This window comes from Cebus imitator, unplaced genomic scaffold (assembly GCF_001604975.1).
Source record: "Cebus imitator isolate Cc_AM_T3 unplaced genomic scaffold, Cebus_imitator-1.0 Scaffold715, whole genome shotgun sequence".
Taxonomy (NCBI): Eukaryota; Metazoa; Chordata; class Mammalia; order Primates; family Cebidae; genus Cebus; species Cebus imitator.
In genome coordinates, this window is record NW_016108030.1 from 543,151 (window position 1) to 558,789 (window position 15,639).

The 15,639-nt window shown below is 39.0% G+C and overlaps 1 protein-coding gene across 4 annotated transcripts in view; it reads left to right on the plus strand.

The window, feature by feature from the left end:
• The window catches only part of MAP2K5 (mitogen-activated protein kinase kinase 5), a 258,213-nt gene that overhangs the window by 212,020 nt on the left and 30,554 nt on the right, over window positions 1-15,639 (plus strand). For 3 of the 4 annotated variants that reach the window (XM_017518933.2, XM_017518936.2, XM_037735049.1), the window contains 2 exons: window positions 9,319-9,380; window positions 12,363-12,408. In XM_017518933.2, the coding sequence (XP_017374422.1) occupies window positions 9,319-9,380; window positions 12,363-12,408 (108 nt within the window). The remainder of the gene's footprint in view (window positions 1-9,318; window positions 9,381-12,362; window positions 12,409-15,639) is intronic. The other variant, XM_017518941.2, reaches the window with a different exon arrangement.

Here is a 15,639-nt window from a genome sequence, read left to right on the forward strand (position 1 = left end):
AGTGATCCTGTCCTTCAGCAGTATCGTCAACTAGACCTGTGTTTCAAAGTGTTGGGGATATATCGCTGGGATCCCGAAAACTGATACTCCCCTTTTATGTAAGGTAATCTTTACAAATCGAATACCTTCTTTGAAAAGTCCAGCGTGTTTAAATTAATTCAGTTTGGCTGGTTTGAGAATTGAAAATAGGTTAGCATTAAGGCCAGGATTCCTTTAGTAATTACTTTTTCTATTGGTAATAACTGTTTCTTTAGAAATGGCGTTAACATTCTACCAAAACACAGCAGTAATCCAAAAGTTAATGTTCTGTTCATTTATAATTATATTTAATTCATATTTATGAGTTGTCAGAAGGGAGGGGTAAGAAAGAAGTGAATAGAAAATGTTACAGAAGATACAAGTTCAAAGAAAATCTTCTCCTAGTAGTCTGAAGGGTGTACAAAGTCACTTGAAGTAAAAATACATATATATTTAAACAGTTATGTAAAATTAGATTGTATTAACTATTGCTGAAAGAAATCTGTATTTTTATTACTTCCAAGTGGCACTGAGTGACCTTATCCATTTCTTCTTTTTTACTAACCAACATATTAACATAAACATCCCCATAATTTTGATTTAGTAAATCAATTAGATTTGTGGGGATTTTTTAACCAGGAAAAATTCTGCATCTTTAGGCAGTCATTGAACAAGTAGCTTTGTGTTATTTCCTTTGAGTCATCCACGAAGCCTGATGTATTATTAATGAATTAATTTCTTGGTGGTGAAGGCCTGTGAATAGCGGTCTGTGAATGGGCAGTTGCCTGGTGGGGCCAGTTTTGGCTGCTGTCATTTAACATGTGTTGCTCTATTGTGAAGTCTTACCCAGCCGTAGGACAATGCTCATTTAATCCACCATGATGGGACCTACACACCCGGAGCCCAAGTTGGATGCCAGGGTCAGTCACCCAGCAGCTTGGGCTGGGACACTGCTCTGCTTCACTGCTGAATTGCTGTAATCATTTTGCCGGCCGTTAATTTTCTCTAAACCAGGGAAAATGTATATGTGAGCAGTACAAATGTTCTCAAAAGAGATTCCAAACTGGTCGGCTGGGGTGTTGCCTCCATTCCAGAATGGAGGCAGCATTCCAGGGAGTGTTAAGTTCCTTCCTTCCTCCTGGAAATGGAAGCGTCTGGGCCCGTGAGATCCCTGATGTTCTGAGGTCCAGAGTAGCAGATGGCATTATGATTTTCCAAATCCTGATGAACATTCTAGCTGAACTTGTTCATTTCACAGTATGTAGTTCTATTTTTTTCATTTCCTCTCCTTCCCTCCCTCCCTCTTTCCCTTTGTTCCTCTCATAGTAACTGCTTTTAAGCTGGTGTAGTGTCTCCTTAAATCAGCTTTAAATTCCCTTCTCTCTGTCTATTGTATGAAACCAATAATAGCACAATTTCACATATAATTCTCAACCTTCGAATTGCAGCTGAAGCAGCCTTTGAATTTGTTTAAAAATATGTAAGCAAATATAGCCAATGTTCATACGCCACACAGCCACTGGTAGTTCTGTTCTCCCCCTTTTCTGTAGCTGGCAGTGCAGGTGGCAAATGGCAAAAATTATTTTAACTAACAGTCAAGTGAACATTGAAGAAGACATATAGTGTGGTGATGTGGACTTTGGATTTACAGTGAGTTCTCAGAGTCTGACTTGAGAGCGTTATGGCTTGTTGGTTTTTCAGGACAGAGACCTGCCAGGCCCTTGTACTTCAGCAGTGTGCGCACGCGGTTCAGATGTTTCAGTCTTAACTCTTTATCTGTGAAAAGATCAATTTTTTTTCATTTAGGCACCTATTAAGGATTTTTTTCCTCTCCTAGATTTTTCTCTTTTAATATCATTTATGATCTACCCTTAATTAAGACCGCTTTTAATCAGCACTTCTGCTGTAGAACCAGGTGAAATGCCAGTGTGTATATTAACATTATAATTTAGGTACTAGATCAAACATGTATAGCTGGACTTTTCTTGAGGAAAAAAGTTGACCTGACCAGTGTATGAAATTCATACACTATATAGGGACAAGGTAAAAGCACAGGTAGGAATTGCTGAATAATTACCTTTAGAGCAGCCTGAGCAGGAGCCTTCCCACGAGGGCGAGCTCATTTAATGGTTCCTAAAACTCAATCTTGTGGATGTCAATGGTCATGCTTGATTATTTGCAGCAGTGTTTTATGAAAAAGCAGTAGAAATGCATTGGGAGGCTGCAGAGAAAGAGGACAATAACGGGTTTTACTTTTGTAAATGAAATCCCTCGGTATGAGACAAGCATGTTTTTGCTGCTCTGCCTAAGCCACTGAAAAGGGAGTTGTGTATGGATGTCAGTGTGTGAGTGAGTGAGTGTGTACTGTTCATGTAGGCACCTCTAAAAAATGCTGTGTACTCTGGCTCATGACCAAGAAGAGACCTAAAATAAAAAGAGAAACAGGATGTTCATTGGCTTCGGAAAGGAAGCAATTATAAATACAGTTTAAAAGATTAATCTATTTTCCATTTCTCCACTCACCTATTTTCAAGAAATGTTATAAAACACCAAGATCTTTACCATATGTTTACAAAATTTCTGAGTCAATATAAATCTTTTAAATGAAAAAAAAAAAAAAAAAAACCACAAGCAGACTAAATGAAGAGTTCATTTTGACATTATTGGAAAAAGATCATTTCTCTTTTATCCCAGTACTGAAGAACTTCCAAAACACATTTAGGAGAAGAAGAAAATGGGAAAAAAAATTGCTATAATCTCAAATTTCAGTTATTCAGAGACAGATTCCTTTAGACCTGTTCGTTTATATTTTGTTTTTTATAAGCCATCTGGTAATGATGTTCCCTTGGCTAACAGCTGGTTCTCCTTGATTAAAGTGTTTATGGGTAGGATGGGTGTTTCAGTGGCAGAAATTCAGGCCTTTAGCCCATGGTTCCAGGCCCACCTGAGATAAGTTAAATGAGCTGCTACTGTCAGCCCAGACCCAGTGGACAGCCCACACCAAAATGCCCACACATGTAATTTGTCACGCCTGGCAACCCAGAGCATGGTATGACCCAGTGTGGAAATTGAATCATCTTTCACTTTCTCTGCTCAAGACTTGATGTGGAGTGGAATGAGTAAAAGCAGGCTTTCTGTTCTCCAGCCGAGTGGGGTTAGAGGCTTTCTTATCTGGTATGACATCTGTAAGCCTTCCTAAGTTCAGAGCCTCGCTTTCACCCTGATGTTTTCGCATGTAACATCCCGAGAAGTGGGTCAGTTCCATCTGCATCATGAAATCAAAAATACGCTAAGAGTCAAAATGCTGATTGTTTCCTCTTGGAATGGCCACATTTTAAAAGAAACTCAGTGTTAGAACAAGCATTGATTGAATTTATACAAATCTGCTGTGTAGTTATGGCTAGTCACACTCTAAACGAGACTCATTCTGGGACCAGGAGCACCTCTTCATCTCCTTCCTACCTTTCTCCTTCTGATGACATGTGACTGCTTTTTTCTCCCCCATCTACATTCTGTTACAGCAGATATGCACAGATATAAACATTGAGGACCTTTAAAATATTAAAATGTAGCCGCTTTCCCAGAATCTCACATTAGTTTACATCTTGGACAGGTTGTTTTTGATCTGAAGATTAGCTTCTCTGGAGATCCTTAGAGGTGAGGGTCCAGCTTTTTTCATGTTTTTTTTTAATTTTTTTTTTAACTCGGTTTTCTCCCCAGGCGAATACAGATTTGCCCTATGCTCTGCCAGTTGTCTTATAAAGATGCTACTTTAAGGCAGTGAACAGTGGAGGATCAGAAACCAATTTGGGGTCTGACAGGCAAAATGCTATCCTGTTGGGCATGAAGCCCCCAGAATTACAAGTTACTTTTGATCCCAGCACTGAGGATAGAAATGGAGCGATCCAGTAGAGCTTTGCCAATTAGTATGAATCCCAGTGCCTAAGAGTGGACATTGTTGGGCCAGGCCAAAGGAACGCCTGACTTGAGTTAAAAGATTTACCTTTAAAATACGAAGCATGACTCTCAATATTGGTCAGACTACAGGTGACTTTCCAATGTTGAACACCTGTTGGTTTGATGGCTTAACACTGGAAGTCTAGAAGTGGGCTATTAAAAAAAAAGTTAGAGGGCCATACTGGTTTAATCCAACCACAGTACAACTGCCCTCAGAATTCACCAGCACAGCCAACACCTTGAGATTTTTGAGAAGTTGTCCTGTCTTCCTTTGCTTTACTGCTGATATGCATAAGGTTTGAAGGAATGTCTGGTTTGTATAAGGAGAAGGGAATAGAACCCAGACTACAACATTCAAGGTCCCTCCCACCCTCAGGTGCTGTCTGGGAGAGAGGAAAGAAGAAAGCAAGAGAGGAAGGAAGGTGTCTCACATGCTGCAGACTCTTTCACTTCACTCCCCATGACTCTCGTATGTGAACTCATGTCTGCCAGCCAAACTGAACCAAACCTCAGTGCCCCACTGTGCGTCCTGAGTGCCCAGCTTTGGCACTCTTATGTGGCCACTTCCTCCATCCTGTAGGGCTGGTTATTAGGGGTGCACATCTTAGCCCTCTGAACAATACACAAATTCCTTGAGAATATGGATTAAGTGTCAGCCATTCCACAATTCCAGGCTCATTGCATTCCATCCACATGGTAGATGCCCACAAAAGCTGTTGAATGAATGAATGAATAATGAATGATTGTATCATTTTTACACAGTAGTTTATGTTATGCCATATCCGTGTCTGAGCTAACAACCACATCATTGTCAGGTTCCATTGTCACCTTTAATTATGAATTACAGGCAAAAATGCAATCCTCAGGAATGTTTTTTTAAGCAAAGGGCCCTTAACTTTTTCCCAGTTGAGTATTTATGCCAGCTTTCTCCCTTACACAAAGCAGAGCTCTGCTAAGAATCTGAGCCTCATCTGATTGTTTTAAAATAGTCCTTGTCCCTTAACTTTTCTTTTTAAACTTTCTATTTCGACATAATTTTTAGATTTACATGCAGTTGTAAGAAATAATACTGAGATATCCTATGTACCTTTCACCCAGTTTCCCTCAACAGTAACATCTCATAAGTATAGTACAGTATTTATACTGTAGATAGAAAATTGTTGTAGATACAAGACATAAATCACTGACCTTATTCAGATTTTAACAGTTTCACATTGCACTTGTATGGGGGTGGGGAGTTGTGGAGTGAAGGGTAGATTAATGACACAGATTCTTCTAAAGCCAAGAAACATAATAGTTTCAAAAAAGAATATTCCTTGAATATTGAAAGCATTTTTCTTATTGATGCTTTCTGTATTTAGAGTGTCCAGCTTACCTGCCTGCTCTAAAGGCCACTAAATATACTGACTGGCACACTTACTCTGTAAGTGAACTAGCAGCAACTGTGGTTGGAATTGGATCTTCTCTTGCCTCGTCTTCTCCACTAGCTCTTTGAGTGTGCAGGTACACACACACACGCACATTTTCTGCTACTTGCCTTTTTTTATGCCTGAGTACCTTGCTGACAAGTGCTAATAACAAAATACCCAGAGAGAGTCCACTTGAAGTTAACATACATTAAGCATTCTGAACTTGTCCTTTTGCTCATAGATTGTGCATAATTAATAATTAAACAGTTTCCGTTGTAATGGTTTGACCTTCTTGAACTGTTCATTATTCACAAGGCAAAGGCATCACTCAAACTTTTTCCTATTGTCCTTTGCTGTTCTCTAGCGTGCTGCTTGCTTGTGTTCCAGTTATTTAGCAGAAGGGGCTGACCAGGTACTTACTGAAACCTCTGAGGCTTGGAAACTGTCGTCCTTGATGAGCAGAATTGCTTACTAAAATGGTTTATGTAACAGTTGCCTGCTTGATAACAAGACCCAGCTTGTGTCCCTTCAGAGGGACTCTAAAGTTGATTTGAGACTAGACTCTCAGATTGAGGCTTTTGGTTAAGGTTGTGTCCACTGCTTCATTCTATATCTCCGTGCTTAGAAGTTCAACAGAAAAGCATCCGAAAAAAGGCCCTTAAGGTGAAGTATGGCACCCAAGATCTTAAAGAGAGTGACTTTCCTTAACAATTTAGAGTCAGTGTCAGCCAGTACTGAGAATTACCAGTGTAACTGCTTCTTCAACCCACATTTATATTTTTGAAATATATTTCTCCATCTTGCCACAACCTATATTTCATAGAGGGCATTTTTGGGAAGTAGCAGCAACTACTTTACTAGAGTCTCTGAACCCCTTGGGATGATTGGATACTTTCCCTTCCTGTGAGCTACAGTGAAACTGGAGCGCAAATTTACTATATGCTTCCCTCCCTCCTCACAGATTTGAATTAGATAACAAAATAGGCAGGTTCTTGGAGATCTTTCACATCCTGATCAAAACTAACTTTGTAATTTTATTTGCTTTAAAAAGAGAAAAGTGCTCTGTAAAATCCTGTAGTGCAGTGCAGTGAACACTCTCAGATATATTCATTTGCTTTCCTACGGAGTTTTAACAGCCTGCATACTTCTGTGGAGTTGGAGGCTCTCAGAAAATGCCTTTGCCCAGTATTTATGTGTGGCGTTCTCACCATCCCCTACCACTCAGTCTTCTGCATCTCAGAAAATTCTCCCTTGAGGAATGCAAGAGATGTGGATTTTAAAACAAAAATAAATATCTGGCATTGTGCATGTGAGATTAGAATTTCCTCCACATCTTTGATGAGTGATTCTTTCCAGGCACCACTGAGATGAGAATACACTTGCTGTGGTTCTGCAAAGTCGACTTGGGCTGGCATTTTCAGAAGTGAAATAAATTATTCATGGGTACCACCCAGTGTTCCTTAGTTTTATAATATGAGAAACTTAACAGGCTACCATATCAGGTCTTAAATAAAATTAACTACCCATGCAAGATGTCACATTTCCTCATTTTGTTTCTCATCCGTTTTTAAATGACATCTTCATCAAGTTGCTTGTCTATAATTCATTAATTTACTCTTGGTATCATACTTTGAAATGAGGCCCACATTAGCATCACGTTTTATACCAGATCTCTGTAGAAAGCCAGCCCAGAATTTTAACCATCTTGGTAAATATTGAACCACATTAAGATAGCAGGCCTTTATTTTCCTAAACATTGCAATTTAGAGCAACTACTACTCAACACTTTCAGTACTGTACCCTCAAAAAAAAAAAAATCTATAAAGGGATGACTTAGAGAAGCTTCCTCACTGATCAGAGTCTATAATTTTTGCACCTCAGACTTTGAACTATCTTTTTACTAATGGTTTTTGAGACAGTAAAATGTCGTTTCTTCAGCTGGGCCTTGTAGAATCTTACAGGCTTGGTGATATATATGGCTTTCTGCAGCTGAAATTGATATCGTGTTTTATTTTTGCTCTTCAAACCGATGGGACTTCTGTGACCATTTTATAGCACCTTTATTGAGGACTTGTCATGTTATTTCGTGTCTTGTTTCTTTTGAGTGGACTGTTTCATCAGCCACCCATCCACCCCGTTTTTCATGTCCTCTCTGTGTCATGCCTGCATGTAATCCTTTGAACTTGGAAAGATTTTATTTCACTCCCATTTTTCCTTTGTTATCTTTTCCTCTTGGAACCCTTTCTCTACTGATGAGAATTTTAATCTTAGAATTACTAACCATTCCTTCTTCTGGATGAATAGACTAAATTCAAAGAGGACAGATATGCAAAAACCAAGAAACATTTTGTTCATGTTTCTTTTCTTTTAGCCTCTTCCGGTTTTTTGTTTTTTTGTTGTTGTTGTTTTTTGTCTGCCTTGACCTCCTTAGTTCCTTTTGATTTAATTGTATTTTCAAGCAGTTTCCAATTGTTTGAATTGGAAACAAAGCTTTAATAAGAGTTCTAGTTAATTTTCTGTCTTGTAATTACCGATCTCATTTTTCTGATAATTGGCCACAGCAATTATATGTATATTTACTAATCACATAGGAGGCTGTGCAATTTTATCTATCTGCCACCATTGATAATGACACGCATATTGCAGAGGTGCTTTTATCATCATCTTTTTTCCACTACATCAAAGCTATTTCCTCTCGTTCTCAATAATGAATACATGCATGCATTTGACACAGTTGTGTGCTAGAGAAATTGTTTGGCTCCCACCAAATGCTGCATGCTCTGAGTTTCTTGCCTGCAGCGCTGGAAGGTTGTATGTAATGATATATTGCTCATCCAAATGGCCAAAGCACTCCAAAGCACAGTGAGATTAAAATAAGTCATTCCTTTGTTAATTTAAATAGGTGCATGTATCATACTTTGCAGGGCACTTTGTGTAGGGATGTCAGGGAGGAAAAAAGCCGCCGAAAGGTATTTTTAATAGCAAATGAGAATAGATGAGAATGGAGTCATTTGCAGCTGCCTACTTTATGTGGCTCTCTTGTTCCAACTGTAGGTCTAATGAGATGACTGTTAAAGTACTCTGCAGTGTAATTTCATTACATCCTGAGCTGTTACACTATAAACACAGTGGCGCTCTCTGTCATTCTTGGAAAAACTCCTAAATTCTTAAAGCCTTCCTTTGCAAACGGTAATGGGGTTTGCTCTCTGTGTTACGTGGTGGTGGTGGTTTGTTGCTGTGTAGTTTTCTGCTCTTTTGACTGAGTCCCACCTCCATCCCAGTTTTGGTTGGTGGTCAAGTTGGGAGTTTTTCATTGTATCCTTAATTCACTGGCTTTCTCTCATATGAGTAGTCTGCTTAGACTGGCAAATAGGCTGAAATTCCTTTTCAGGAAACAACTTGCCCTATAAAAGCCTTTATATTAAAGTTAAAAAAAAAAAAAATCTGATCCAAATTATTCTATTAGGGGCTAGCAGCAAAGAGCAGTTGAATATACAAATAAATGTAAATAAAAAGGAAAGTGTAAATAAATAGCAAATCCAGTAAAAGAAACAAAGGTCAACACAAGAATAATTTCACAGCTCTTTGTTAATTACAAGACCATTTGTGTGTTACTTAAATAATCATTAATTTCTCATTTACACTTTCCCTACCTTCCTTCCTACCCTGTGGCTATCATTGTCCTTTTTTCACCTCCCCTCCCTCTCTGCTCTCATGTTTCTCACCATTGTAAAATGTGTGTGGCTTTAAATTTGGCATTTTTACCTAAATGTGTGGAATAGGGTGAAGATAGTCTTTTTAATTGGTTGAGGCCTTATTTTCATTGTATTCATCTTTCTGCTGCTCTTTCACATGGGTTGGTTGGGGAGGGGGAATATAAAGAAAGAGAAGGAACTGTTGTGACTTTTGGTGACATGTTTTTCCTCCATCCCAGGATTCGCCCATCCTTCCAGTTGGAGAGTTCTCGGAGCCATTTGTACATTTCATCACTCAGTGGTGAGCCCGTTTACAAACATGCCATGCCCTCAATGTAAATGATACATGCCATTAACTCGGCAGCTCCGGGAGACCTTATGGCTCCCCGCTTCCTTTTGGAGACAGGAGGGACTTCAAGGCCTTGGGCAGATGGGGCAGCAAAGCTGAAGAAATTGTTTAAATTATGTAAACCTTATTTACACAAAGGGTCATAAGCATAATTCAGAGCCTTTTTCCTGATTTAATAAACTGCCGAAAGTCAAGTTACTTCTTTAAGCACAGATACTGTTGCCATCCTTTTTTTTTTTTAAAGAAATACACAATTTTATAGCCCCTGTTGAACAGACATATGAAGCTTATTTTTATTAATGTAACCTCAAGTTACCCATAAAACTGTCTGTCACTTAGCGGAAGCAGCATAGTTTATTAATTCATTGGATTTTCAGTAAATAACTTTTATCTTTGGTTTTATTTTAAATACAAGACTGGGGTCCCATTTCAATGAATTTTGACATTTGGAAGACTATGAAAACAGTTCATTCAGACCACTTTAACCCTTAAAGAACTGAGAGGAGCCACAGGGGCCCTCAGAGCCTCCAAGCAACTCCTCGTCATTTTATACCTGAAGAAGAAACAAGCATTTTACTGCCACGGGTTTTTTTTGCCAGCCTTCTGCCTTTTTCCTCCCAGCAGAACGGATCTTTCTTTTATTACCCCCTCCACCATCATTCCCCTCTTCCGTCATTCCGCAGGACTCATGTGGCCTTGGGAGGCCCAGGTATTCCCCTGCCCTCTCCCTCTCCCTAGCACACAGAATCACCCAGGAGAGAGGAGGAATTCGGGAACATAAGAATCATTGTCCTCAAAGCAGGAGACAAAACCAACCGCAACTCCTTCATAACTACATTGGTTGTCTTCCCTTCCTTCACCACAGTCCTCATTCTCCAGAGTCATGTGTACTGGTGGAAAAAGAATAAGCAGACTCCACCCAAAGAAACCCTTGGTTTTGTGGTGTGGCCAAGTAATGCTGTCAGGATTCTTGCCAACCAAAATCGGTGTTCACCATCCCCTCCCCCTCCCACCATGATCCATCTGATTATGCTAAAGGGAAACCAAGAAATATTCCTTAATATAAATGTCAAGCTTTATCACCTTTTTGACTAAGTGTAACATGTTACCTCTTAATAAAAATGTCTCATACAGTTTATATTCCATAGAAAATATATGTGGGGAAGAAATTTCCCCCAATTAAAAAAATTTTATTAACACTCTTTCTATTTATTTAAAATGCTTATGTAATATTCTGTAGCTTTTAAAAACGATTTTTACCCTGAAAAGATTTTATTTCCAAAGCATGCCATGTTAGAAAATGGAGTACATATTGATTAAATACTGGAATCTTGAGTTGTTTTGAAGCTCCTTAATGATGTTAGAACCATTATCCAGAAATATATATCCCCCTCTTAATTTCCTTTACATGGAATTCCTAAAACGCATGTTAATGTATACCATGTGTTTTACACATGGTAATGCTTCATTTTGAAATGCAAAAATTGAAACACAAACCATGCAATTCCTCTACTGCCTGGAGCGCCTGGTTTGGGCATCACACTCTCTGCTTGGGAGGAGATGCTGGATTTGTGACAGGATCGCAGTGCTAATCTTATCTCGCTGTGTGGTCTGAGACCAACCCGGGGGTGGGGCTGATCTGAGCAGCAGGGAGAAAAGTGGATAAGGCTTCTCCTCCCTCCCATCCAAAAAATTAATCAGCTATTATTTAAAAGTTTTATGGAGACAGAGGGAGGGATAACCTGTATTCAAATTTCCACAGATGTCAAGCAGAAATGATAGTGGGTAATAGCCTTGTTTTCCCAAGAGATACAGCTACTTTGGAATGTCAGATTAGGACTGTTACCAACTCCACTGGCGAGACAGCTTGAATTAGTTGCTAATGGATGCAGTATTTGAGAGGTGCATATGGTTATTTATAGGGAAGGCAAATGTCCTCGATGTCATTAATGGTTCGTAACTATGATTCTTGTTTACCAAATGATCATTAAATCTATTTTTAAAAAAAGTACTCTCAGCAAATGCAGAGATTATTTGAAGTTTTCATCTTGCTTATTAGAAGAGTCCCTTGTATAAAGAAAAAAGCATCTGTGTGATTTTTCCAAGTAATAGAAGCAGCAGTCTCTTTTCATGACTTCACCCCACGAACACTCCGAGTTTAGAACAAATACAGCCATCAAGTAGGCAGCTACCCACAGTCACCTCCGTCCCATGTGTGAATGCTTCATCACATAGCTAAGTACATGTTACAGCTGCTAATTATACCTATTGCATGGAAGACAAGAAATATTTTGCATGAGGAACATGGTTCTTTAAGCAGCGTAAACAAATTTAGCTGTCCCACAGCTGTTTAATGAATTATCAACTTGCCTTGTTGCCAAAACAAATGCAAGTCAAGATAATCTACAGCAAGCCACTTGTAATTGTATAGCATTATCTAGATTCCTGACCTGTTTTCTATACTTCTTGTCTTTCGGAGTCATAGTGGAGGGATGAGTTGTATTCTCATTTGACTCTACAGTCATTTTTTTTACTGTCTTATCCCAGTTACCAAAAAAAACCAGAATATTCCCTAAATTTAAGTTTGAAATAAATTGATAACTGAGTCAAGAAGAGGATATTGCTGCATTTTTCACATTAGCTTCAAAAGTAGAATGAGGATACATTTAATTTAAATTCATTCTTTATTGCAAAATGTTTTTTAAGTGAAAATGTAAGAAAAAAAACTTTTCGTTTCTGACTCATAAGGTACTGCAGAAATCTGCTAAAGACCAAAATAATACAAAGGGAATATATGCTAATACTTTGGCCAAGAATTGAACATGATGAATTTTGAAAACATTCAAATTCCAGTACAAATAGCCATTGGTAGAAATTATAGTAAAAATGTACAAATGACACAGATAATATGAGGATTTTTTTTCTCCACTATAGCATGCGAAAACAGCCAAAGGAAAGGCCAGCACCTGAAGAATTGATGGTAAGTGAATTTTTTTAGTTACATTAGAATTCTCAGTTATATATTTATGTTTAGCATTCTGTTTAAAATTCATTTTTTAAAACAGCGATAGGCTCTAAAAAGGCAACATTATTTACTTCATTTGGGAAGATGTTTTTTGAAGCTCATATCCTCAGATAATAGTTTTTACTTTTTAACAACCCACCTCCTTTTTGAAACTTAATTCAGAACTCTTTCATTTGCCTCACTCAAGGGTCACAAACTTAATGCTGGTTACTCTTATCCTCATTTGCTATTAAACCTCTCAGAATTCACAGGATTGGTAACAGAGAATATCATCAGCGCGATAAGTTTTTAGTGCAATTCTGCAGAAAATTTGTGAATATGGCTGGAGTCCTCTTAGATTCATGTAGAATGAAATTAAACTGGCTGCAAAAGATCAAGTTAATGTGAATCTTTGGTCTTTCCTCAGAAAGAGACAGCTACAAGGCAGCTTTCTTTGATTGCAAATGACAGTTTTTAGTCAAGCAGGGAGAGGAACAGAGATGCTCCCTAACAATTCCCAAATGGTCATTTATTTAGTGAAGATTGTTGATTTGACAATGCACAAGCTGTTAGAATAACATTAGTATCGAGCATTAGTAAATAATAATTATAGTCTGTTCTTCCTAATGTTTTGCATACCGTTCCCTGCCTTTAGATTACTACAGTCAGAGCAAATTCCTACCAATTTTCTTTTACCTTCTTCAAACAGTACGCATTTTACAAATAGCAGGTCAGAGGTTTTCCAACCTAGTAAACAGTTTCAGTGCCCAAACTTTTGAAAAATATGGATTTCATCCTCAAATATAAAATAACAGTACATTTCCTTTTTTTGTATCTTGAATGCTTTTCAGCAAGTTCCATGGAGCAAAATTTCAGTTTTCAGGCTAGCTTCAAGTTAAAGATCACCCCTAAAAACCTCTGCAATGTGTAACTCTGCAGGTTTCATGTCTAGAATAAACTGGTCTCTTTTTTTTGGGTCTCTGTGATGGTTGGGAAATTCTTGCAGTTAGTCACATTTGAGAAAACTTGGAACAGGTTCTAGAGATGGAGACCCATTTACCTTGTGCATTATTATGTTATGGCTGGATAGCTCAGCTATTAAAACAAAGGAATGGGGTTTCATAAAACAGATATTTGTTTGTAAATGCATGTTTCAATGCTGCAATGAGTTGGCCACTTATAAATAAAACATCTGTAGATCACACGCCCATAAATGTATATGGATGTTTATGTTGGTAAGGAACACCACTCCAGGGTGGCACATCATAAAGATAAGCCTAAAGGGTGAGTACTATCAGTACCTTGAAAGCAAGTGATGTGGATGTGTGTGGATGTGTCCGTGTGTGTGTGTGTGTGTGTGTGTGTGTGTGTGTGTGAGAGAGAGAACATACGTATTTAGATATATCTCTTTACAACTCTACACCCTGTTGTGTGCTGTCCCACATTTTTAATTAATAAATATCAATAAATCAATAAAATACAATGAAAAATGTAGTCAGAGGAAGCACCATGCCATACTTAATTTAACATTATTTCTAGTACTGCTCACTGTTTGATTTTAAATGAATGTATTCCCAGAGGTATAGCAGTGGTGAGGCACCACTGCTTTGGCAGGGCTCAGTGAGGAGGCAGGGAACAATAGACTCTATGTGAAGCTGCTGTGGTCAGAGAGTGGCCCTGCCCGGACTTTGGCCAAAAGATTGAGCCCAATACGGGCTCAGAAGGAAAGTAGGTTTTCCTTTGTCTTGAGGAACCTGAGCCACATCCTAGGGGCCCAGTCTTAAGGAACCAGTCTCTTTATTCCTTCCAGCATATTAATGGCTTTAATTTTTCCTTTTCTCTCCCCGCCTACAACCTATTTGATGGTGCTCCCATCTGGAAGCTGAGAGCCTCCTCTGGAATGCATGAACTGTAGAGCCCATTTGTCACTCTGGGTGGGGGCCTGTGCCTTTCACAAAAAGAGCAGTTTATCTCCCAAGCACAGTAACTCCAGCCAGCAGGGTACCAGTGTGGGCTGCATGGGCTGCTTCACATGTGAGGCCTGCAGGATTGTCAGGGTTTCCCTGTAGACCTCCATTTCCAAATCAAAGAAAGAAAATCAGAGGTGGGCAGGTGGAAATACTGGAAGTTATAGATTCACTATTTGGGAACTCTTACATGAACTCCAGGTGTGACCTTGACCAGTGAACACAGCAAGTCCCAGTCCAAGCAAATCAGAATGTAGGATTCGTGTGCCAGATCACACTTACTCCTAGGTCTGAGCCACGCAGAGTGGGCACTCAGGTGGTGAGGTCGCTGTTTATACCAGAATACCCCTTATCGAGTCTTAAAATTACCATCTTGGCAATGTCTGACCGTGTCAGTCTTAAAGATGGAATGTAAAACTCAAGGTTAGACTTTGCAGATCATTACAATCCCAGTATTAGAACTCATTGTTTAGTTATTTTATCCCCTCTACTTTGTGTGGTTGTTCTTGCGATGGTTTTCAGTTTTTATATCCTAAGTCAAAGTATTTTAAAGCTGAACCAAGAAATTCCTTTAATACTCACATTTGAGCTGCTGTGGTTTTCTGGCATGTACCATTAAGCTACATCAGAAGTTCTCTCAAAAGTTTATCATCAGCATCTACATCATCCTAAGAGATCTCAGAACTCAGTAAATAATTGAATTTGGTAGTTGATAGACCACTGTGCATCGTCTTGTCCTAGACACAGCAGAAGACATGAAGTAGAGGAAACCACACAGATACAGTCTTTCAGGGGATATAGCAAGCATACAAATAACTGGAATGAATTAACTGTTATAAAAGAACTGTGGAGTTTTGTGGAGATCCATTTGGGGAAATGAGGAAAAACTGGGTGGAGAAGGTAGCATTTGCAAAGGGCCTTTGGAGGATGAAGTAAATTATAATAGAGAGTTTTGAAGGGGCCATTCCAGGCAAAGGAAACAGGATGGGCAAAGCATGAGTATATGTTGGTCTCAGACCTTTTCAGAGCAATGTAAAGCCTCTAGTACCTGCTGGGACAGAAACCCCTTCAACATATTCACCACCAGCCGGGCAGTCCCTTAAGAAATTCCACTCCTGGCCGGGCGTGGTGGCTCAAGCCTGTAATCCCAGCACTGTGGGAGGCCGAGGCGGGTGGATCACGAGGTCAAGAGATCGAGACCATCCTGGTCAACATGGTGAAACCCCGTCTCTACTAAAAA